Source organism: Scyliorhinus torazame, chromosome 14 (assembly GCF_047496885.1).
Source record: "Scyliorhinus torazame isolate Kashiwa2021f chromosome 14, sScyTor2.1, whole genome shotgun sequence".
NCBI lineage: Eukaryota > Metazoa > Chordata > Chondrichthyes > Carcharhiniformes > Scyliorhinidae > Scyliorhinus > Scyliorhinus torazame.
The window spans coordinates 224,347,550-224,370,053 of NC_092720.1; the positions used below are offsets into that span (position 1 = coordinate 224,347,550).

General features: G+C 51.4%; 1 protein-coding gene across 1 annotated transcript in view; it reads right to left on the reverse strand.

Annotated features, from left to right (window-relative positions):
* Nucleotides 1–2,926: 2,926 nt before the first annotated feature.
* LOC140390585 (tapasin-like) overlaps nt 2,927–22,504 on the reverse strand; it is a 43,243-nt gene continuing 23,665 nt past the window's right edge. Inside the window, exons 7-9 of the mRNA XM_072475789.1 lie at nt 14,567–14,604; nt 13,311–13,362; nt 2,927–4,660 (exon numbers count right to left, since the gene is read on the reverse strand). Of these exons, the coding sequence (XP_072331890.1) occupies nt 13,348–13,362; nt 14,567–14,604 (53 nt within the window). The 3' untranslated portion in view covers nt 2,927–4,660; nt 13,311–13,347. The remainder of the gene's footprint in view (nt 4,661–13,310; nt 13,363–14,566; nt 14,605–22,504) is intronic.

Genomic DNA, 22,504 nt, shown 5'->3' on the forward strand with positions numbered 1-22,504 from the left:
GGCTAATAGGAGGATAACCGTAGGTCCCAGGAGGCTAGTCGTGGACTGGTCAGGTGGGCAAATGGAATTCAACCTGGAGAAGTGTGCGGTAGTGCACGTGGGGAGGGCTCACAAGGCAAAGGAATTACACTATGAATGCAGGATCCTGGAATACCGAAGATCAGAAAGATTTTGAAGTGCGTATCCACCCACACATCGCCGAAGGTGCAAGGACAGCTAGATAAGGTAGTTAGGAAGGCATACGGGACGTTTGCGTCTATTCGCCAAGGCAATTAATCCAAGAGCAGTGAGGTTATGATGGAGCTGTATAAAACACTGGTTAGGACACAGCTAGAGTACCCTGTGCAGTCCTCGTCGCCACACTATAGGAAGGATGTGATTGCGCTGGAGAGGGTGCGGAGGAGATTCACCAGGATGCTGTCTGGGCTGAGTTACGAGGAGATAGGAATGGGATAGGGCTGTTTTCCTTGGAGCAGCGAAGGTTGAGAGGGGACCTGATCAAAGTCAATAAGATTATGAGGGGCATCGATCGGGTGGATGTGAAGGCACTTTTTCCATCAGTAGAAGGGTCAGTAACCAGGGCGCACAGATTTAAGGTAAGAGATAGAAGAGGGTAAACTGTCAATCACAGCCTAGTAAAATCAGTATCAAAGAGAAGTGAATGAATGACTTGCAGTCAGACATCAGCAAGACCGGCTGCTGCCAGATCCGCATGGCCCGATCTCCAATTCAACCCCCACCCCCCCTCCCCCCGCAGACATGGGCAACACCCCCAATTCTGGACCCAGGAGGGGCAACCTCCCCCCCACCCCAGCCCCGCCCATCACTAAATGTCCGCGTCACATCCCGCCCCCCCCCCCCCACAAACTCCTCCACCATGCAGGATCTACCCCCCCCCCCCCCCCCCCCCGCCCCGTCCATCCTCATTGGCATCAGGGCACTAAGGGCCTGGTTTAGCACAGTGGGCTAAGCAGCTGGCTTGCGCGGGTTCAATTCCCGTACCGGCCTCCCCGAACAGGCGCCGGAATGTGGCGACTAGGGGCTTTTCACAGTAACTTCATTTGAAGCCTGTTTGTGACAATAAGCGATTTTCATTTCATCCACGTTCTGCCCCCCCCCCTCCCCCAGTGAACATACCCGCTAAGGAGTCGCTGAAAGCCCCTGCCACCTTTCAGCCCCTCTCCCCCACCCTTCATACACCTCCATCCATCGCAAACCCCTTTCGTTCCCCCACCTTTCTTGGCCATGGCCCCCCCCCCCACCCCATGGCACTGCTTCTGGCACCTCTCCAATGCCAACTTGTCAGCCCTGCAGTGAGGTACCAGGCCCCCTCTCCCCGACCACCCAGGGGATCCAATGGAGTCCGAGCTCCCCGACGTGATCATCGTGCCTCGTCTCCGTTGACGGAGACCGGATTCACGCCGCCCTCCCCGCTGTGCCGATGGAGACCCTCCCGGAAGCCAGGAGACTCCGACCTCGGAGGGGCTGCGCCGATTTAAATGAGTTTCCAGACTCATTTCAGCTCGTGAGTCTGGTTCCCACCCAGCGAGGATATGACCCTGACCAGGAGCATCGCAGCCTGTCCGGCACCTGCGGCGAACTGCATTTCGGAGCTCTCCCGCTATTCTCCGGGAATAGTGAGAGGTGCACCACGAACAGTGCGGGCCAGAATCACCCCCCCAATAGCTTATTATTGTTACATCATCAGTGATCTCAGGACCCCGGAGAGAAATGCATCCTGGGAGGAGCCTCGTGTTTATCTATCCCAGGTAGGTGTCTACAGTGAAGAATATATTTGGAAATGTCTCAGAGAGACAGATTTTTAATCTGTGAGGGAGTCGAGGGTTACGGGGATGAGGCGGGAAAGTGGAGTTGAGGATTAGCACATCAGATCGGTCATGATCTCATGGTCTGGTGTAGCAGACTCGATGGGCCGAATGTCCGACTTCTGCCCCTCGTCTGATGGTCTTAGTTGTATGTGCTTTGGTCTGTCACTAAAGTTAATATGATAATCTTTATTGTCGCAATAGGCTTACATTAACACTGCAGTGAAGTTACTGTGAAAAGCCCCTAGTCGCCACACTCCGGTGCCTGTTCGTGTACACGGGAGGGAGAATTCAGAATGTCCAATTCACCTAACAGCACATCTTCCGGGACTTGTGGGAGGAAACCGGAGTACCCGGAGGAAACCCACGCAGACACGGGGAGAAGGTGCAGACTCCGCACAGACAGTGACCCAAGCCGGGAATCGAACCCGGGACCCTGGCGCTGTGAAGCAACAGTGCTAACCACTGTGCTACCGTGCCTCCCATTTAAAACCTGAAACTATGAATCCTGTCACAACTGTTACTTAAATCCTTGTACCCAAGGACAGTTCCAGAACAAACTTCCAGTGGTTAATGCTATTGGTCTACTTCTGCATCTTGGAACTCCCTCCCTCCCTAACAGCACAGTGGGTGTACCTACACCACATGGACTGCAGCGGTTGAAGAAGGCAGCTCACCACCATCTTCGTCCACATCCCCGTAAATGAATAAAAGAAAAGGTACACCCACCGTGCTGTTAGGGTGGGAGATCCAGGATTTGGACTCGGCGACACTGAAGGAACGGCCGATATATTTCCCAGTCGGGATGGGGAGTGACTTGGAGGGGAACCTCCAGGTGGGGGTGATCCCAGGTATCTGCTGCTCTTGTCCTTCTAGATGGTGGTGGCCGTGGGTTTGGAAGGTGCTGCCTGAGGAACCTCGGTGAGTTCCTGCAGTGAACCTTGTCGATGGTGCACACGGCTGACACTGTCCATCGGAGGGGGAGGGAGTGAATGTTTGTGGAAGGGACGCCAATCAAGCGGGGCTGCTTTGTCCGGGATGGTGTGGAGCTCCTCGAGTTAGCAGCTGGTTAGCAACCAATCAAGAGGCAGGAGCGGGTGGAAAGAAAACTAAAACCTTTATTTATTTTTTTTGAAAATTGTTGGTTTACTCGATTGAAATTTCTTCACAAGCAATTTAAACATTTTGGAGCTAAACAGAGGAGAAAATTAATTGGAAAAGAAAATGTCAACATCCGTAGCAAGTCAGTCTAATCAACTGTTCATCAGGAAGTCAAAAATCATGATATCCCTTCATAAGACTGGAGAGAGGGATACAGAGCAAAGGGGGAGGTAAGCAATGTGGCATCATAGAACTGGACAGCGCAGTACAGGCCCTTCGGCCCACAATGTTGTGCCCAACTAGTCTGAAACTAAGATCAAATCAACCTCCTCCCAATCGTTCTCGTGCCCTCCATGTGCCTATCCAATATCCGCTTGAAAGTTCCTAAAGTGTCCGACTCCACTACCATAGCTGGGAGTGCGTTCCACGCCCCAACCACTCTCTGAGTAAAGAACCTACCTCTGACATCCCTCCTATATCTTCCACCATGAACCTTATAGTAATGCCCCGTGTAACAGCTACATCCATAGATTATCATAGAATTTACAGTGCAGAAGGAGGCCATTCGGCCCATCGAGTCTGCACCGGCTCTTGGAAAGAGCACCCTACCCAAGGTCAACACCTCCACCCTATCCCCATAGCCCAGTAATCCCACCCAACACTAAGGGCAATTTTGGACACTAAGGGCAATTTATCACGGCCAATCCACCTAACCTGCACATCTTTGGACTGTGGGAGGAAACCGGAGCACCCGGAGGAAACCCATGCACACATGGGGAGGATGTGCAGACTCCGCACAGATAGTGACCCAGCGGGGAATCGAACCTGGGACCCTGGAGCTGTGAAGCAATTGTGCTATCCACAATGCTACCGTGCTGCCCACCCGAGGAAAAAGTCGCTGAACGTCCACTCTATTCCTCTCATCATCTTATTCCCGCATTCGCCTTCCCATTCCCGCATTCCACGTTTCCACCTGTTGCCCCAGAGACTAATACGAGGAATGTGTCCGCTGGAGTTCAGAGGAGAGAGGAGACTTGATCGAAGACCCTGAGGGGGTGCTGACGGGGTGGGTGTGGAGAGGGCGTTTCCTCTTGTGGGAGAATCCAGAACGAGGGGGGTCACTGTTTACAAATAACGGGTCGTCCGTTTAAGACGGCGATGAAGAGATTTTTTTCTCAGAGGGTGGTGAGTCTCTGGAACTCTCTTCCTCAAAGGGTCAGTGGAAGCAGAATACTTTTAAGGCCAAGCTGGATAGATTCTTGATTAACAAAGGGGGGGGGGCAGGAAGCTGGGGTTGAGGTCACAATCCGATCAGCCCCAATCTCATTGAATGGGGGAACAGACACAAGGGGCCGAGTGGCCTGACTCCTGCTCCTAATTAGAATGCTTCCCACCTGGCTCCTGATTAATGCTGTCCCCCCCCCCCCCCCCCCCCCCCCCCCCCCACTGTGATCACATGTCACTGTGCACATAGTAAAATGGGGGATTACCCTTCTCGACATTCTGAACGTTCAATAAATAAGCCAACGAAACACGGGGCGAGCGATTCGGTTCGTAATGAGCTTGAGCGTTCAATAGCATTATTTACATCATCCATCCAGAAACGGTGTAACTGGAATATCTAAATGAGCCGCACCAAAAAGCATGTGGAAGAATAAAACAGGGAGAAGTTGGGGGCATTCGGAATCAAGACCAAGAGAAGCTGAGAGGCGGATTCGGGGCTTCAGCGTAACCTGTAAGAGAAGCAAATAGATCTTAATACAGCGGGAACGGGGCAGGCTGCACCATCACCTTCTCAAGGGCAACTGGACACTGCAATTCATGTGGCGTTCACATCGTCGGACGGGACATGATATGATTTTCCTAACTTTTATGTCGATTGAATTTTTATATCTGCTGCAGTAATGTTCTCAAACCCCTGGGTTCAGCTACAGGCGGTAGGTGCGTCTGCAAAAAGGCGCAATTGAGATGTCATAAAAGTGAGATCATCGTTCATTCCAACCGGGTGTTTGTTTTAAAGAACAAAGAAATGTACAGCACAGGAACAGGCCCTTCGGCCCTCCAAGCCCGTGCCGACCATACTGCCCAACTAAACTACAATCTTCTACACTTCCTGGGTCCGTATCCTTCTATTCCCATCCTATTCATATATTTGTCAAGATGCCCCTTAAATGTCCCTATCGTCCCTGCTTCCACTACCTCCTCCGGTAGTGAGTTCAAGGCACCCACTACCCTCTGCGTAAAAAACTTGCCTCGTACATCTACTCTAAACCTTGCCCCTCTCACCTTAAACCTATGCCCCCTAGTAATTGACCCCTCTACCCTGGGGAAAAGCCTCTGACTATCCACTCTGTCTATGCCCCTCATAATTTTGTATACCTCTATCAGGTCGCCCCTCAATCTCCTTCGTTCCAGTGAAAACAAACCGAGTTTATTCAATCGCTCCTCATAGCTTATGCCCTCCATACCAGGCAACATTCTGGTAAATCTCTTCTGCACCCTCTCTAAAGCCTCCACATCCTTCTGGTAGTGTGGCGACCAGAATTGAACACTATACTCCAAGTGTGGCCTAACTAAGGTTCTATACAGCTGCAACATGACTTGCCAATTCTTATACTCAATGCCCCGGCCAATGAAGGCAAGCATGCCGTATGCCTTCTTGACTACCTTCTCCACCTGTGTTGCCCCTTTCAGTGACCTGTGGACCTGTACTCCTAGATCTCTTTGACTTTCAATACTCTTGAGGGTTCTACCATTCACTGTATATTCCCTACCTGCATTAGACCTTCCAAAATGCATTACCTCACATTTGTCCGGATTAAACTCCATCTGCCATCTCTCCGCCCAAGTCTCCAGACAATCTAAATCCTGCTGTATCCTCAGACAGTCCTCATCGCTATCCGCAATTCCACCAACCTTTGTGTCATCTGCAAACTTACTAATCAGACCAGTTACATTTTCCTCCAAATCATTTATATATACTACAAAGAGCAAAGGTCCCAGCACTGATCCCTGTGGAACACCACTGGTCACAGCCCTCCAATGAGAAAAGCATCCCTCCATTGCTACCCTCTGCCTTCTATGGCCTAGCCAGTTCTGTATCCACCTTGCCAGTTCACCCCTGATCCCGTGTGACTTCACCTTTTGTACTAGTCTACCATGAGGGACCTTGTCAAAGGCCTTACTGAAGTCCATATAGACAACATCTACTGCCCTACCTGCATCAATCATCTTAGTGACCTCCTCGAAAAACTCTATCAAGTTAGTGAGACACGACCTCCCCTTCACAAAACCGTGCTGCCTCTCACTAATACGCCCATTTGCTTCCAAATGGGAGTAGATCCTGTCTCTAAGAATTCTCTCCAGTAATTTCCCTACCACTGAAGTAAGGCTCACCGGCCTGTAGTTCCCGGGATTATCCTTGCTACCCTTCTTAAACAGAGGAACAACATTGGCTATTCTCCAGTCCTCCGGGACATCCCCTGAAGACAGCGAGGATCCAAAGATTTCTGTCAAGGCCTCAGCAATTTCCTCTCCAGCCTCCTTCAGTATTCTGGGGTAGATCCCATCAGGCCCTGGGGACTTATCTACCTTAATATTTTTTAAGACACCCAACACCTCGTCTTTTTGGATCACAATGTGACCCAGGCTATCTACACCCCCTTCTCCAGACTCAACATCTACCAATTCCTTCTCTTTGGTGAATACTGATGCAAAGTATTCATTTAGTACCTCGCCCATTTCCTCTGGCTCCACACATAGATTCCCTTGCCTATCCTTCAGTGGGCCAACCCTTTCCCTGGCTACCCTCTTGCTTTTTATGTACGTGTAAAAAGCCTTGGGATTTTCCTTAACCCTATTTGCTAATGACTTTTCGTGACCCCTTCTAGCCCTCCTGACTCCTTGCTTAAGTTCCTTCCTACTTTCCTTATATGCCACACAGGCTTCGTCTGTTCCCAGCCTCTTAGCCCTGACAAATGCCTCCTTTTTCTTTTTGACGAGGCCTACAATATCACTCGTCATCCAAGGTTCCCGAAAATTGCCGTATTTATCTTTCTTCCTCACAGGAACATGCCGGTCCTGTATTCCTTTCAACTGACACTTGAAAGCCTCCCACATGTCAGATGTTGATTTGCCCTCAAACATCCGCCCCCAATCTATGTTCTTCAGTTCCCGCCTAATATTGTTATAATTAGCCTTCCCCCAATTTAGCACATTCATCCTCGGACCACTCTTATCCTTGTCCACCAGTACTTTAAAACTTACTGAATTGTGGTCACTGTTACCGAAATGCTCCCCTACTGAAACATCTACCACCTGGCCGGGCTCATTCCCCAATACCAGGTCCAGTACCACCCCTTCCCTAGTTGGACTGTTTACATATTGTTTTAAGAAGCCCTCCTGGATGCTCCTTACAAACTCCGCCCCGCCTAAGCCCCTGGCACTAAGTGAGTCCCAGTCAATATTGGGGAAGTTGAAGTCTCCCATCACCACAACCCTGTTGTTTTTACTCTTTTCCAAAATCTGTCTACCTATCTGCTCCTCTATCTCCCGCTGGCTGTTGGGAGGCCTGTAGTATACCCCCAACATTGTGACTGCACCCTTCTTATTCCTGATCTCTACCCATATAGCCTCACTGCCCTCTGAGGTGTCCTCTCGCAGTATAGCTGTGATATTCTCCCGAACAAGTAGCGCAACTCCACTTCCCCTTTTACATCCCCCTCTATCCCGCCTGAAACATCTAAATCCTGGAACGTTTAGCTGCCAAACCTGCCCTTCCCTCAACCAGGTCTCTGTAATGGCAACAACATCATAGTTCCAAGTAGTAATCCAAGCTCTAAGTTCATCTGCCTTACCCGTAATGCTCCTTGCATTAAAACATATGCACTTCAGGCCAGCAGACCCGCTGTGTTCAGCAACTTCTCCCCGTCTGCTCTGCCTCAGAGCCACACTGTCCCTATTCCCTAGTTCTCCCTCAATGCTCTCACCTTCTGACCTATTGCTCCCGTGCCCACCCCCCTGCCATACTAGTTTAAACCCTCCCGTGTGACACTAGCAAACCTCGCGGCCAGGACTTTGTTATGATTGCTGGAGATTCCCCAGAGAGTAGGTAATTTACGACACTGAGGTTTAGGTAAGCAGGCCATGGGATCTGATAAAGGTGATGTAATGGAAGGAGCCAGGTCTGACTGTATTTTTTTGGAGTGTGATATAGGCTTTAGAATTTGCTAGGTGTTTGCCAAATGGCGTCAGGTTAAGCAGTTGCCTGACACAGACAGAAGGAATGTACAGGCTGCGTTCCTCAAAACCTCTCTCTTTCTTCGAGTAGTCTTTCCAAGCTTTCCAGTATCTATACAAGTGTACAGCAAGTACCCCTGTCTTTGCTAACTTCTATTTACAAGTTTTATTTTTAACCTGAAATGGGCTTTGCTTAAACGGTATAGAGAAGGTATAAGTTATTAGCAAAAAGGGTTTCTTTTCATTTTAAGAATTGTTTAACTGTGAATTGAAAAGATATTTTCTGCGATCTAAATGTTGTTTAATCCAATGTTCAGAATAAAGTCTGTTTCAATATAAAATATACCGATTGGTGAGTCGAATAACTTTGGAGCGAAATATCCTTTCCTCAGAGTTATAAAAATTAAAGAAAGCGTTTGGGGTTCTTGTCCGATATCCGAACAAATGTTTGGGTTTGGTCCGTGATCCTAACAATGATGAGAAATACCAATGATCACACCTTTAGATTGTGACAGTGACAGTGAACATATGTAAAACCGTCACAGCTAAGTAGCGTTCACTGCTATCAGCAACCTCGCCCAGTGGCCACCGCGGCCACTTCTAACATAAAGACCGGTCCAAAATCAAACAGTTTACTGATCCTTCAACAGTGAGTCCGGGTCCAGATAGAGACTGGTTCACAGTGAGTCTGTGTCTAGTATAGAGACTGGTTCACAGTGAGTCTGTGTCTAGTATAGAGACTGGTTCACAGTGAGTCTGTGTCTAGTATAGAGACTGGTTCACAGTGAGTCTGTGTCTAGTATAGAGACTGGTTCACAGTGAGTCTGTGTCTAGTATAGAGACTGGTTCACAGTGAGTCTGTGTCTAGTATAGAGACTGGTTCACAGTGAGTCTGTGTCTAGTATAGAGACTGGTTCACAGTGAGTCTGTGTCTAGTATAGAGACTGGTTCACAGTGAGTCTGTGTCTAGTATAGAGACTGGTTCACAGTGAGTCTGTGTCTAGTATAGAGACTGGTTCACAGTGAGTCTGTGTCTAGTATAGAGACTGGTTCACAGTGAGTCTGTGTCTAGTATAGAGACTGGTTCACAGTGAGTCTGTGTCTAGTATAGAGACTGGTTCACAGTGAGTCTGTGTCTAGTATAGAGACTGGTTCACAGTGAGTCTGTGTCTAGTATAGAGACTGGTTCACAGTGAGTCTGTGTCTAGTATAGAGACTGGTTCACAGTGAGTCTGTGTCTAGTATAGAGACTGGTTCACAGTGAGTCTGTGTCTAGTATAGAGACTGGTTCACAGTGAGTCTGTGTCTAGTATAGAGACTGGTTCACAGTGAGTCTGTGTCTAGTATAGAGACTGGTTCACAGTGAGTCTGTGTCTAGTACAGAGACTGGTTCACAGTGAGTCTGTGTCTAGTATAGAGACTGGTTCACAGTGAGTCAGTGTCTAGTACAGAGACTGGTTCACAGTGAGTCTGTGTCTAGTATAGAGACTGGTTCACAGTGAGTCTGTGTCTAGTATAGAGACTGGTTCACAGTGAGTCTGTGTCTAGTATAGAGACTGGTTCACAGTGAGTCTGTGTCTAGTATAGAGACTGGTTCACAGTGAGTCTGTGTCTAGTATAGAGACTGGTTCACAGTGAGTCTGTGTCTAGTATAGAGACTGGTTCACAGTGAGTCAGTGTCTAGTATAGAGACTGGTTCACACTGAGTCACTGTCTAGTATAGAGACTGGTTCACAGTGAGTCTGTGTCTAGTATAGAGACTGGTTCACAGTGAGTCTGTGTCTAGTATAGAGACTGGTTCACAGTGAGTCTGTGTCTAGTATAGAGACTGGTTCACAGTGAGTCAGTGTCTAGTATAGAGACTGGTTCACAGTGAGTCTGTGTCTAGTATAGAGACTGGTTCACAGTGAGTCAGTGTCTAGTATAGAGACTGGTTCACAGTGAGTCTGTCTGGTATAGAGACTGGTTCACAGTGAGTCTGTGTCTAGTATAGAGACTGGTTCACAGTGAGTCTGTGTCTAGTATAGAGACTGGTTCACAGTGAGTCTGTGTCTAGTATAGAGACTGGTTCACAGTGAGTCTGTGTCTAGTATAGAGACTGGTTCACAGTGAGTCTGTGTCTGGTATAGAGACTGGTTCACAGTGAGTCTGTGTCTAGTATAGAGACTGGTTCACACTGAGTCTGTGTCTAGTATAGAGACTGGTTCACTGTGAGTCTGTGTCTAGCATAGAGACTGGTTCACAGTGAGTCAGTGTCTAGTGTAGAGACTGGTTCACAGTGAGTCTGTGTCTAGTATAGAGACTGGTTCACAGTGAGTCAGTGTCTAGTATAGAGACTGGTTCACAGTGAGTCAGTGTCTAGTGTAGAGACTGCTTCACAGTGAGTCTGTGTCTAGTATAGAGACTGGTTCACAGTGAGTCAGTGTCTAGTATAGAGACTGGTTCACAGTGAGTCTGTGTCTAGTATAGAGACTGGTTCACAGTGAGTCTGTGTCTAGTATAGAGACTGGTTCACAGTGAGTCAGTGTCTAGTATAGAGACTGGTTCACACTGAGTCTGTGTCTAGTATAGAGACTGGTTCACAGTGAGTCTGTGTCTAGTATAGAGACTGGTTCACAGTGAGTCAGTGTCTAGTATAGAGACTGGTTCACAGTGAGTCTGTGTCTAGTATAGAGACTGGTTCACAGTGAGTCTGTGTCTAGTATAGAGACTGGTTCACAGTGAGTCAGTGTCTAGTATAGAGACTGGTTCACAGTGAGTCTGTCTGGTATAGAGACTGGTGCACAGTGAGTCTGTGTCTAGTATAGAGACTGGTTCACAGTGAGTCTGTGTCTAGTATAGAGACTGGTTCACAGTGAGTCTGTGTCTAGTATAGAGACTGGTTCACAGTGAGTCTGTGTCTAGTATAGAGACTGGTTCACAGTGAGTCTGTGTCTGGTATAGAGACTGGTTCACAGTGAGTCTGTGTCTAGTATAGAGACTGGTTCACACTGAGTCTGTGTCTAGTATAGAGACTGGTTCACTGTGAGTCTGTGTCTAGCATAGAGACTGGTTCACAGTGAGTCAGTGTCTAGTGTAGAGACTGCTTCACAGTGAGTCTGTGTCTAGTATAGAGACTGGTTCACAGTGAGTCAGTGTCTAGTATAGAGACTGGTTCACAGTGAGTCAGTGTCTAGTGTAGAGACTGCTTCACAGTGAGTCTGTGTCTAGTATAGAGACTGGTTCACAGTGAGTCAGTGTCTAGTATAGAGACTGGTTCACAGTGAGTCTGTGTCTAGTATAGAGACTGGTTCACAGTGAGTCTGTGTCTAGTATAGAGACTGGTTCACAGTGAGTCAGTGTCTAGTTATAGAGACTGGTTCACACTGAGTCTGTGTCTAGTATAGAGACTGGTTCACAGTGAGTCTGTGTCTAGTATAGAGACTGGTTCACAGTGAGTCTGTGTCTAGTATAGAGACTGGTTCACAGTGAGTCAGTGTCTAGTGTAGAGACTGGTTCACAGTGAGTCTGTGTCTAGTATAGAGACTGGTTCACAGTGAGTCTGTGTCTAGTATAGAGACTGGTTCACAGTGAGTCTGTGTCTAGTATAGAGACTGGTTCACAGTGAGTCTGTGTCTAGTATAGAGACTGGTTCACAGTGAGTCAGTGTCTAGTATAGAGACTGGTTCACACTGAGTCTGTGTCTAGTATAGAGACTGGTTCACTGTGAGTCTGTGTCTAGTATAGAGACTGGTTCACTGTGAGTCTGTGTCTAGTATAGAGACTGGTTCACACTGAGTCTGTGTCTAGTATAGAGACTGGTTCACTGTGAGTCTGTGTCTAGTATAGAGACTGGTTCACAGTGAGTCTGTGTCTAGTATAGAGACTGGTTCACAGTGAGTCTGTGTCTAGTATAGAGACTGGTTCACAGTGAGTCAGTGTCTAGTATAGAGACTGGTTCACAGTGAGTCAGTGTCTAGTATAGAGACTGGTTCACAGTGAGTCAGTGTCTAGTATAGAGACTGGTTCACAGTGAGTCTGTGTCTAGTATAGAGACTGGTTCACAGTGAGTCTGTGTCTAGTATAGAGACTGGTTCACACTGAGTCTGTGTCTAGTATAGAGACTGGTTCACTGTGAGTCTGTGTCTAGTATAGAGACTGGTTCACTGTGAGTCTGTGTCTAGTATAGAGACTGGTTCACACTGAGTCTGTGTCTAGTATAGAGACTGGTTCACTGTGAGTCTGTGTCTAGTATAGAGACTGGTTCACAGTGAGTCTGTGTCTAGTATAGAGACTGGTTCACAGTGAGTCTGTGTCTAGTATAGAGACTGGTTCACAGTGAGTCAGTGTCTAGTATAGAGACTGGTTCACAGTGAGTCAGTGTCTAGTATAGAGACTGGTTCACAGTGAGTCAGTGTCTAGTATAGAGACTGGTTCACAGTGAGTCTGTGTCTAGTATAGAGACTGGTTCACAGTGAGTCTGTGTCTAGTATAGAGACTGGTTCACACTGAGTCTGTGTCTAGTATAGAGACTGGTTCACTGTGAGTCTGTGTCTAGTATAGAGACTGGTTCACTGTGAGTCTGTGTCTAGTATAGAGACTGGTTCACAGTGAGTCTGTGTCTAGTATAGAGACTGGTTCACAGTGAGTCTGTGTCTAGTATAGAGACTGGTTCACAGTGAGTCAGTGTCTAGTATAGAGACTGGTTCACAGTGAGTCAGTGTCTAGTATAGAGACTGGTTCACAGTGAGTCAGTGTCTAGTATAGAGACTGGTTCACTGTGAGTCTGTGTCTAGTATAGAGACTGGTTCACAGTGAGTCTGTGTCTAGTATAGAGACTGGTTCACAGTGAGTCTGTGTCTAGTATAGAGACTGGTTCACTGTGAGTCTGTGTCTAGTATAGAGACTGGTTCACTGTGAGTCTGTCTCGTATAGAATAGTCCAGACGGGTGGAACTGTGTTTGTTCTGCTGTGTATCTTTGTAAATCTTGAAAGTTTATGTGGTTATCCACATCATCCATTGGCTTGGAAAGTGAGCCAATTTGAATCGTCACTTTGTGGTATCTTCCTGTTCAGCTTTGGTGTGTTCAGTGTCGGTGCAAATCTGTGACTGATGGGAACAGGGAATGTAACCCAGCAAGAGGTAGAATTCCAATTTAAACCTACCGACACACAACTCGGAAGCTGGCAAAACCCGATATCTTCAGCTTCTTTTCTCCTGTAAGAAAAAGATTGTCGAGAACGTAACATCGTTTGTGGGATTGTCTCAGATTTGCGATCAGAGTGTGGCAGAGGAGGGCACTGTGTCACCATCAGCAGCTGGAGGCCTGTTCCCCTGTCCTCCCTGCACAGAGTCAGAGTTTCCCATTTCTGGGTGGGATGGGATGGAGAAATGGTGCAAGTGGAGAGGGGAATGGGTGGTATTCCTTCAGTCCTGTGCCGCAGTGTCACAGAGTCCACCATCGTTTATTGTTTTTATATCTTTAAGGAATGTGGGCCCCGCTGGCCAGGCCAGCATTTATTGTCCATCCCTAATTGCCCCTTGACAAGGTGGTGCTGAGCTGCTGTCTTGAAGCCGCTGCAGTCCCCGAGGTGTAGGTACACCCACCGTGCTGTTAGGGAGGGAGCTCCGGGATTTGGAGCCGGCGACACTGAAGGAACGGCCGATATATTTCCCCGTCGGGATGGGGAGTGACTTGGAGGGGAACCTCCAGGTGGGGGTGATCCCAGGTATCTGCTGCTCTTGTCCTTCTAGATGGTGGTGGCCGTGGGTTTGGAAGGTGCTGCCTGAGGAACCTCGGTGAGTTCCCGCAGTGAATCTTGTCGATGGTGCACACGGCTGACACTGTCCATCGGAGGGGGAGGGAGTGAATGTTTGTGGAAGGGACGCCAATCAAGCGGGGCTGCTTTGTCCGGGATGGTGTGGAGCTTCCTGAGTGTTGTTGGAACTGAGCTCATCCAGGCAAGTGGAGAGTTTTCCATCACACTCCTGACTTGTGCCTTGTAGATGGTGGACAGGCTTTGGGGGGTCAGGAGGTGAGTTTCTCTCCGCTGGATTCCCAGCCTCTGACCTCATTTGGCCCCAGTGTTTATGTGGCCGGGTCCAGTTCAGTTTCTGATCAATGGTAACCCCCAGGATGTTAATGGTGGGGGATTCAGCGATGGTAATGTCATTGAATGTCAAGGGACGAAGGTTAGATCATCTTTTGCCTGTCGTGTTGTGCGCGAATCTCCTGAGGTACTCCTAACACCCTAGGGTGCCCCACCCTTGTGTCCTGTCTCTGCGATTGCTGGAAGCAGGTCAGGAGCTGCCCCGAGCAGCAGGAATGACCAGGTCAGCTGCAACTCCCTCTGGAGGACAGATATTGGCCGTGAATGCCTGTGACATGGCCTTGGTTAATGTAAATACTCCTGTTGCTCACCTTGGCTTCATCCACTGAGTTAACGATGAGAGGATAAACTGAAATACAATAAAACACAGTCGGTGTGTGACCTTTGAGCGCTCTATCAACAACTACAACAACTATATTTCAAAGCAGGCATTTTAAAATGATATACACTCCAAACGCTTTCCACGGGAGAGGAAAGCAGCAGGAATTTCGCACATATTAAGGCAGGTGACCAGTTACAGAAGGTCCACAGAGAAGAGAGACTGGAGGAGGTTCCAGAGATAGGGAGGGTTGTAGGGGCTGGAGGACGTTACAGAGATAGGGAGGGTTGTGGGGGCTGGAGGAGGTTACAGAGATAGGGAAAGTTGTGGAGACTGGAGGAGGTTACAGAGATAGGGAGGGTTGCAGGGGCTTGAGGAGGTTACAGAGATAGGGAGGGTTGCAGGGGACTGGAGGAGGTTACAGAGATAGGGAGGGTTGTGGGGGCTGGAGGAGGTTACAGAGATAGGGAGAGTTGTAGGGGCTGGAGAAGGTTACAGAGATAGGGAGGGTTGTAGGGTGCTGGAGGAGGTTACAGAGATAGGGTGGGTTGTGGGGGCTGGAGGACGTTACAGTGATAGGGAGGGTTGTAGCGGCTGGAGAAGGTTACAGAGATAGGGAGGGTTGTGGGGGCTGGAGGACGTTACAGTGATAGGTAGGGTTGTAGGGGCTGGAGAAGGTTACAGAGATAGGGAGGGTTGTAGGGGCTGGAGGAGGTTACAGAGATAGGGAGAGTTGTGGGGGCTGGAGGAGGTTACAGATATAGGGAGGGGCGTAGGGGCTGGAGGAGTTTGCAGAGATAGGGAGAGTTGTAGGGTGCTGGAGGAGGTTACAGAGATTGGGAGTGTTGCAGTGGCCAGGAGAAGGTTCCAGAGATAGGGAGGGGTGTGGGGGCAGGAGGAGGTTACAGAGATAGGGAGAGTTGTGGGGGCTGGAGGAGGTTACAGAGATAGGGAGGGTTGTAGGGGCTGGAGGAGGTTACAGAGATAGGGAGGGGTGTAGGGGCTGGAGGAGGTTACAGAGATAGGGAGGGTTGTGGGGGCTGGAGGAGGTTACAGAGTTAGGGAGAGTTGTAGGGGGCTGGAGGAGGTTACAGGGATAGGGAGGGTTGTGAGGGCTGGAGGAGGTTACAGAGGTAGGGAGGGTTGTGAGGGCTGGAGGAGGTTACAGAGATTGGGAGTGTTGCAGGGAGCAGGAGGAGGTTACAGAGATCGGGAGGTGTGTGGGGGCAGGAGGAGGTTACAGAGATGGGGAGAGTTGTGGAGGCTGGAGGAGGTTACAGAGATAGGGAGGGTTGTGTGGGCTGGAGGAGGTTACAGAGATAGGGAGGGGTGTAGGGGCTGGAGGATGTTACAGAGATAGGGAAGGTTGTGGGGGCTGGAGGAGGTTACAGAGATAGGGAGAGTTGTAGGGGGCTGGAGGAGGTTACAGAGATAGGGAGGTTTGTAGGGACTGGAGGAGGTTACACAGATAGGGAGAGTTGTAGGGGGCTGGAGGAGGTTACAGAGATAGGTAGGGGTGTAGGGGCTGGAGGAGATTACAGAGATAGGGAGGGGTGTAGGGGGATGGAGGAGGTTACAGAGATAGGGAGTGTTGCAGGGGGCAGGAGGAGGTTACAGAGATCGGGAGGGGTGTGGAGGCAGGAGGAGGTTACAGAGATAGGGAGAGTTGTGGCGGCTGGAGGAGGTTACAGATATAGGGAGGGTTGTAGGGGCTGGAGGAAGTTACAGAGATAGGGAGGGTTGTAGGGGCTGGAGAAGGTTACAGAGATAGGGAGGGTTGTAGGGGCTGGAGGAGGTTACAGTGATAGGGAGAGTTGTGGGGGCTGGAGGAGGTTACAGATATAGGGAGGGTTGTAGGGGCTGGAGGAGGTTACAGAGATAGGGAGGGTTGTAGGTGCTGGAGGCGGTTACAGAGATAGGGAGTGGTGTAGGGGCTGGAGGAGGTTACAGAGATGGGGAGGGTTGTGGGGGCTGGAGGAGGTTACAGAGATAGGGAGGGTTGTGGGGGCTGGAGGAGGTTACAGAGATAGGGAGGGTTGTAGGGGCTGGAGGAGGTTACAGAGATAGGGAGTGTTGTGGGGGCTGGAGGAGGTTACAGAGATAGGGAGGGTTGTAGGGGCTGGAGGAGGTTACAGAGATAGGGAGGGGTGTAGGGGCTGGAGGAGGTTACAGAGATAGGGAGGGTTGTAGGGGCTGGAGGAGGTTACAGAGATAGGGAGGGTTGTAGGGGCTGGAGGAGGTTACAGAGATGGGGAGAGTTGTGGCGGCTGGAGGCGGTTACAGAGATAGGGAGTGGTGTAGGGGCTGGAGGAGGTTACCGAGATAGGAAGGGTTGTGGGGGCTGGAGGAGGTTACAGAGATAGGGAGGGTTGAGGGGGCAGGAGGAGGTTACAGAGATAGGGAGAGTTGTGGGGGCAGGAGGAGGTTACAGAGATAGGGAGAGTTGTGGGAGCTGCAGCAGGTTACAGAAATAGGGTGAGTTGTGGGGGCTGGAGGAGGTTACAGAGATAGGGAGGGTTGTAGGGGCTGGAGGAGGTTACAGAGATAGGGAGGGTTGTGGGGGCAGGAGGAGGTTACAGAGATAGGGAGGGTTGAGGGGGCAGGAGGAGGTTACAGAGATAGGGAGAGTTGTGGGAGCTGCAGCAGGTTACAGAAATAGGGTGAGTTGTGGGGGCTGGAGGAGGTTACAGAGAGAGGGAGGGTTGTAGGGGCTGGAGGAGGTTACAGAGATAGGGAGGGTTGTGGGGGCAGGAGGAGGTTACAGAGATAGGGAGGGGTGTGGGGGCAGGAGGAGGTTACAGAGATAGGGAGGGTTGTGGGGGCAGGAGGAGGTTACAGATAGGGAGGGTTGTGGGGGCAAGAGGAGGTTACAGAGATAGGGAGGGTTGTGGGGGCAGGAGGAGGTTACAGAGATAGGGAGGGTTGTGGGGGCTGGAGGAGGTTACAGAGATAGGGAGGGTTGTGGGGGCAGGAGGAGGTTACAGAGATAGGGAGGGTTGTGGGGGCAGGAGGAGGTTACAGAGATAGGGAGGGTTGTGGGGGCAGGAGGAGGTTACAGAGATAGGGAGGGTTGTGGGGGCAGCAGCAGATTACAGAGATAGGGAGGGTTGTGGGGGCAGGAGGAGGTTACAGAGATCGGGAGGTGTGTGGGGGCAGGAGGAGGTTACAGAGATGGGGAGAGTTGTGGCGGCTGGAGGAGGTTATAGAGATCGGGAGGTGTGTGGGGGCAGGAAGAGGTTACAGAGATGGGGAGAGTTGTGGGGGCTGGAGGAGGTTACAGAGGTAGGGAGGGTTGTGGGGGCAGGAGGAGGTTACAGAGATAGGGAGGGTTGTGGGGGCAGGAGGAGGTTACAGAGATAGGGAGGGTTGTGGGGGCAGGAGGAGGTTACAGAGATAGGGAGGGTTGTGGGGGCAGCAGCAGATTACAGACATAGGGAGGGTTGTGGGGGCAGGAGGAGGTTACAGAGATCGGGAGGTGTGTGGGGGCAGGAGGAGGTTACAGAGATGGGGAGAGTTGTGGCAGCTGGAGGAGGTTATAGAGATCGGGAGGTGTGTGGGGGCAGGAGGAGGTTACAGAGATTGGGAGTTTTGCATGGGGCAGGAGGAGGTTACAGAGATGGGGAGAGTTGTGGCGGCTGGAGGAGGTTATAGAGATAGGGAGTGTTGTAGGGGCTGGAGGAGGTTACAGAGGTAGGGAGAGTTGTAGGGGCTGGAGGAGGTTACAGAGATAGGGAGTGGTGTAGGGGCTGGAGGAGGTTACAGAGATAGGGAGGGTTGTGGGGGCTGGAGGAGGTTACAGAGATTGGGAGTGTTGCAGGGAGCAGGAGGAGGTTACAGAGATCGGGAGGTGTGTGGGGGCAGGAGGAGGTTACAGAGATGGGGAGAGTTGTGGAGGCTGGAGGAGGTTACAGAGATAGGGAGGGTTGTGTGGGCTGGAGGAGGTTACAGAGATAGGGAGGGGTGTAGGGGCTGGAGGATGTTACAGAGATAGGGAAGGTTGTGGGGGCTGGAGGAGGTTACAGAGATAGGGAGAGTTGTAGGGGGCTGGAGGAGGTTACAGAGATAGGGAGGTTTGTAGGGACTGGAGGAGGTTACACAGATAGGGAGAGTTGTAGGGGGCTGGAGGAGGTTACAGAGATAGGTAGGGGTGTAGGGGCTGGAGGAGATTACAGAGATAGGGAGGGGTGTAGGGGGATGGAGGAGGTTACAGAGATAGGGAGTGTTGCAGGGGGCAGGAGGAGGTTACAGAGATCGGGAGGGGTGTGGAGGCAGGAGGAGGTTACAGAGATAGGGAGAGTTGTGGCGGCTGGAGGAGGTTACAGATATAGGGAGGGTTGTAGGGGCTGGAGGAAGTTACAGAGATAGGGAGGGTTGTAGGGGCTGGAGAAGGTTACAGAGATAGGGAGGGTTGTAGGGGCTGGAGGAGGTTACAGTGATAGGGAGAGTTGTGGGGGCTGGAGGAGGTTACAGATATAGGGAGGGTTGTAGGGGCTGGAGGAGGTTACAGAGATAGGGAGGGTTGTAGGTGCTGGAGGCGGTTACAGAGATAGGGAGTGGTGTAGGGGCTGGAGGAGGTTACAGAGATGGGGAGGGTTGTGGGGGCTGGAGGAGGTTACAGAGATAGGGAGGGTTGTGGGGGCTGGAGGAGGTTACAGAGATAGGGAGGGTTGTAGGGGCTGGAGGAGGTTACAGAGATAGGGAGTGTTGTGGGGGCTGGAGGAGGTTACAGAGATAGGGAGGGTTGTAGGGGCTGGAGGAGGTTACAGAGATAGGGAGGGGTGTAGGGGCTGGAGGAGGTTACAGAGATAGGGAGGGTTGTAGGGGCTGGAGGAGGTTACAGAGATAGGGAGGGTTGTAGGGGCTGGAGGAGGTTACAGAGATGGGGAGAGTTGTGGCGGCTGGAGGCGGTTACAGAGATAGGGAGTGGTGTAGGGGCTGGAGGAGGTTACCGAGATAGGAAGGGTTGTGGGGGCTGGAGGAGGTTACAGAGATAGGGAGGGTTGAGGGGGCAGGAGGAGGTTACAGAGATAGGGAGAGTTGTGGGGGCAGGAGGAGGTTACAGAGATAGGGAGAGTTGTGGGAGCTGCAGCAGGTTACAGAAATAGGGTGAGTTGTGGGGGCTGGAGGAGGTTACAGAGATAGGGAGGGTTGTAGGGGCTGGAGGAGGTTACAGAGATAGGGAGGGTTGTGGGGGCAGGAGGAGGTTACAGAGATAGGGAGGGTTGAGGGGGCAGGAGGAGGTTACAGAGATAGGGAGAGTTGTGGGAGCTGCAGCAGGTTACAGAAATAGGGTGAGTTGTGGGGGCTGGAGGAGGTTACAGAGATAGGGAGGGTTGTAGGGGCTGGAGGAGGTTACAGAGATAGGGAGGGTTGTGGGGGCAGGAGGAGGTTACAGAGATAGGGAGGGGTGTGGGGGCAGGAGGAGGTTACAGAGATAGGGAGGGTTGTGGGGGCAGGAGGAGGTTACAGAGATAGGGAGGGTTGTGGGGGCAAGAGGAGGTTACAGAGATAGGGAGGGTTGTGGGGGCAGGAGGAGGTTACAGAGATAGGGAGGGTTGTGGGGGCTGGAGGAGGTTACAGAGATAGGGAGGGTTGTGGGGGCAGGAGGAGGTTACAGAGATAGGGAGGGTTGTGGGGGCAGGAGGAGGTTACAGAGATAGGGAGGGTTGTGGGGGCAGGAGGAGGTTACAGAGATAGGGAGGGTTGTGGGGGCAGCAGCAGATTACAGAGATAGGGAGGGTTGTGGGGGCAGGAGGAGGTTACAGAGATCGGGAGGTGTGTGGGGGCAGGAGGAGGTTACAGAGATGGGGAGAGTTGTGGCGGCTGGAGGAGGTTATAGAGATCGGGAGGTGTGTGGGGGCAGGAAGAGGTTACAGAGATGGGGAGAGTTGTGGGGGCTGGAGGAGGTTACAGAGGTAGGGAGGGTTGTGGGGGCAGGAGGAGGTTACAGAGATAGGGAGGGTTGTGGGGGCAGGAGGAGGTTACAGAGATAGGGAGGGTTGTGGGGGCAGGAGGAGGTTACAGAGATAGGGAGGGTTGTGGGGGCAGCAGCAGATTACAGACATAGGGAGGGTTGTGGGGGCAGGAGGAGGTTACAGAGATCGGGAGGTGTGTGGGGGCAGGAGGAGGTTACAGAGATGGGGAGAGTTGTGGCAGCTGGAGGAGGTTATAGAGATCGGGAGGTGTGTGGGGGCAGGAGGAGGTTACAGAGATTGGGAGTTTTGCATGGGGCAGGAGGAGGTTACAGAGATGGGGAGAGTTGTGGCGGCTGGAGGAGGTTATAGAGATAGGGAGTGTTGTAGGGGCTGGAGAAGGTTACAGAGGTAGGGAGAGTTGTAGGGGCTGGAGGAGGTTACAGAGATAGGGAGTGGTGTAGGGGCTGGAGGAGGTTACAGAGATAGGGAGGGTTGTGGGGGCTGGAGGAGGTTACAGAGATAGGGAGGGTTGTGTGGGCTGGAGGAGGTTACAGAGATAGGGAGGGGTGTAGGGGCTGGAGGATGTTACAGAGATAGGGAAGGTTGTGGGGGCTGGAGGAGGTTACAGAGATAGGGAGAGTTGTAGGGGGCTGGAGGAGGTTACAGAGATAGGGAGGTTTGTAGGGACTGGAGGAGGTTACACAGATAGGGAGAGTTGTAGGGGGCAGGAGGAGGTTACAGAGATAGGGAGAGTTGTAGGGGGCTGGAGGAGGTTACAGAGATAGGTAGGGGTGTAGGGGCTGGAGGAGATTACAGAGATAGGGAGGGGTGTAGGGGGATGGAGGAGGTTACAGAGATAGGGAGTGTTGCAGGGGGCAGGAGGAGGTTACAGAGATAGGGAGGGTTGTGGGGGCTGGAGGAGGTTACAGAGATAGGGAGGGTTGTGGGGGCTGGAGGAGGTTACAGAGATAGGGAGGGTTGTAGGGGCTGGAGGAGGTTACAGAGATAGGGAGTGTTGTGGGGGCTGGAGGAGGTTACAGAGATAGGGAGGGTTGTAGGGGCTGGAGGAGGTTACAGAGATAGGGAGGGGTGTAGGGGCTGGAGGAGGTTACAGAGATAGGGAGGGTTGTAGGGGCTGGAGGAGGTTACAGAGATAGGGAGGGTTGTAGGGGCTGGAGGAGGTTACAGAGATGGGGAGAGTTGTGGCGGCTGGAGGCGGTTACAGAGATAGGGAGTGGTGTAGGGGCTGGAGGAGGTTACCGAGATAGGAAGGGTTGTGGGGGCTGGAGGAGGTTACAGAGATAGGGAGGGTTGAGGGGGCAGGAGGAGGTTACAGAGATAGGGAGAGTTGTGGGAGCTGCAGCAGGTTACAGAAATAGGGTGAGTTGTGGGGGCTGGAGGAGGTTACAGAGATAGGGAGGGTTGTAGGGGCTGGAGGAGGTTACAGAGATAGGGAGGGTTGTGGGGGCAGGAGGAGGTTACAGAGATAGGGAGGGGTGTGGGGGCAGGAGGAGGTTACAGAGATAGGGAGGGTTGTGGGGGCAGGAGGAGGTTACAGAGATAGGGAGGGTTGTGGGGGCAAGAGGAGGTTACAGAGATAGGGAGGGTTGTGGGGGCAGGAGGAGGTTACAGAGGTAGGGAGGGTTGTGGGGGCTGGAGGAGGTTACAGAGATAGGGAGGGTTGTGGGGGCAGGAGGAGGTTACAGAGATAGGGAGGGTTGTGGGGGCAGGAGGAGGTTACAGAGATAGGGAGGGTTGTGGGGGCAGGAGGAGGTTACAGAGATAGGGAGGGTTGTGGGGGCAGCAGCAGATTACAGAGATAGGGAGGGTTGTGGGGGCAGGAGGAGGTTACAGAGATCGGGAGGTGTGTGGGGGCAGGAGGAGGTTACAGAGATGGGGAGAGTTGTGGCGGCTGGAGGAGGTTATAGAGATCGGGAGGTGTGTGGGGGCAGGAGGAGGTTACAGAGATGGGGAGAGTTGTGGGGGCTGGAGGAGGTTACAGAGATAGGGAGGGT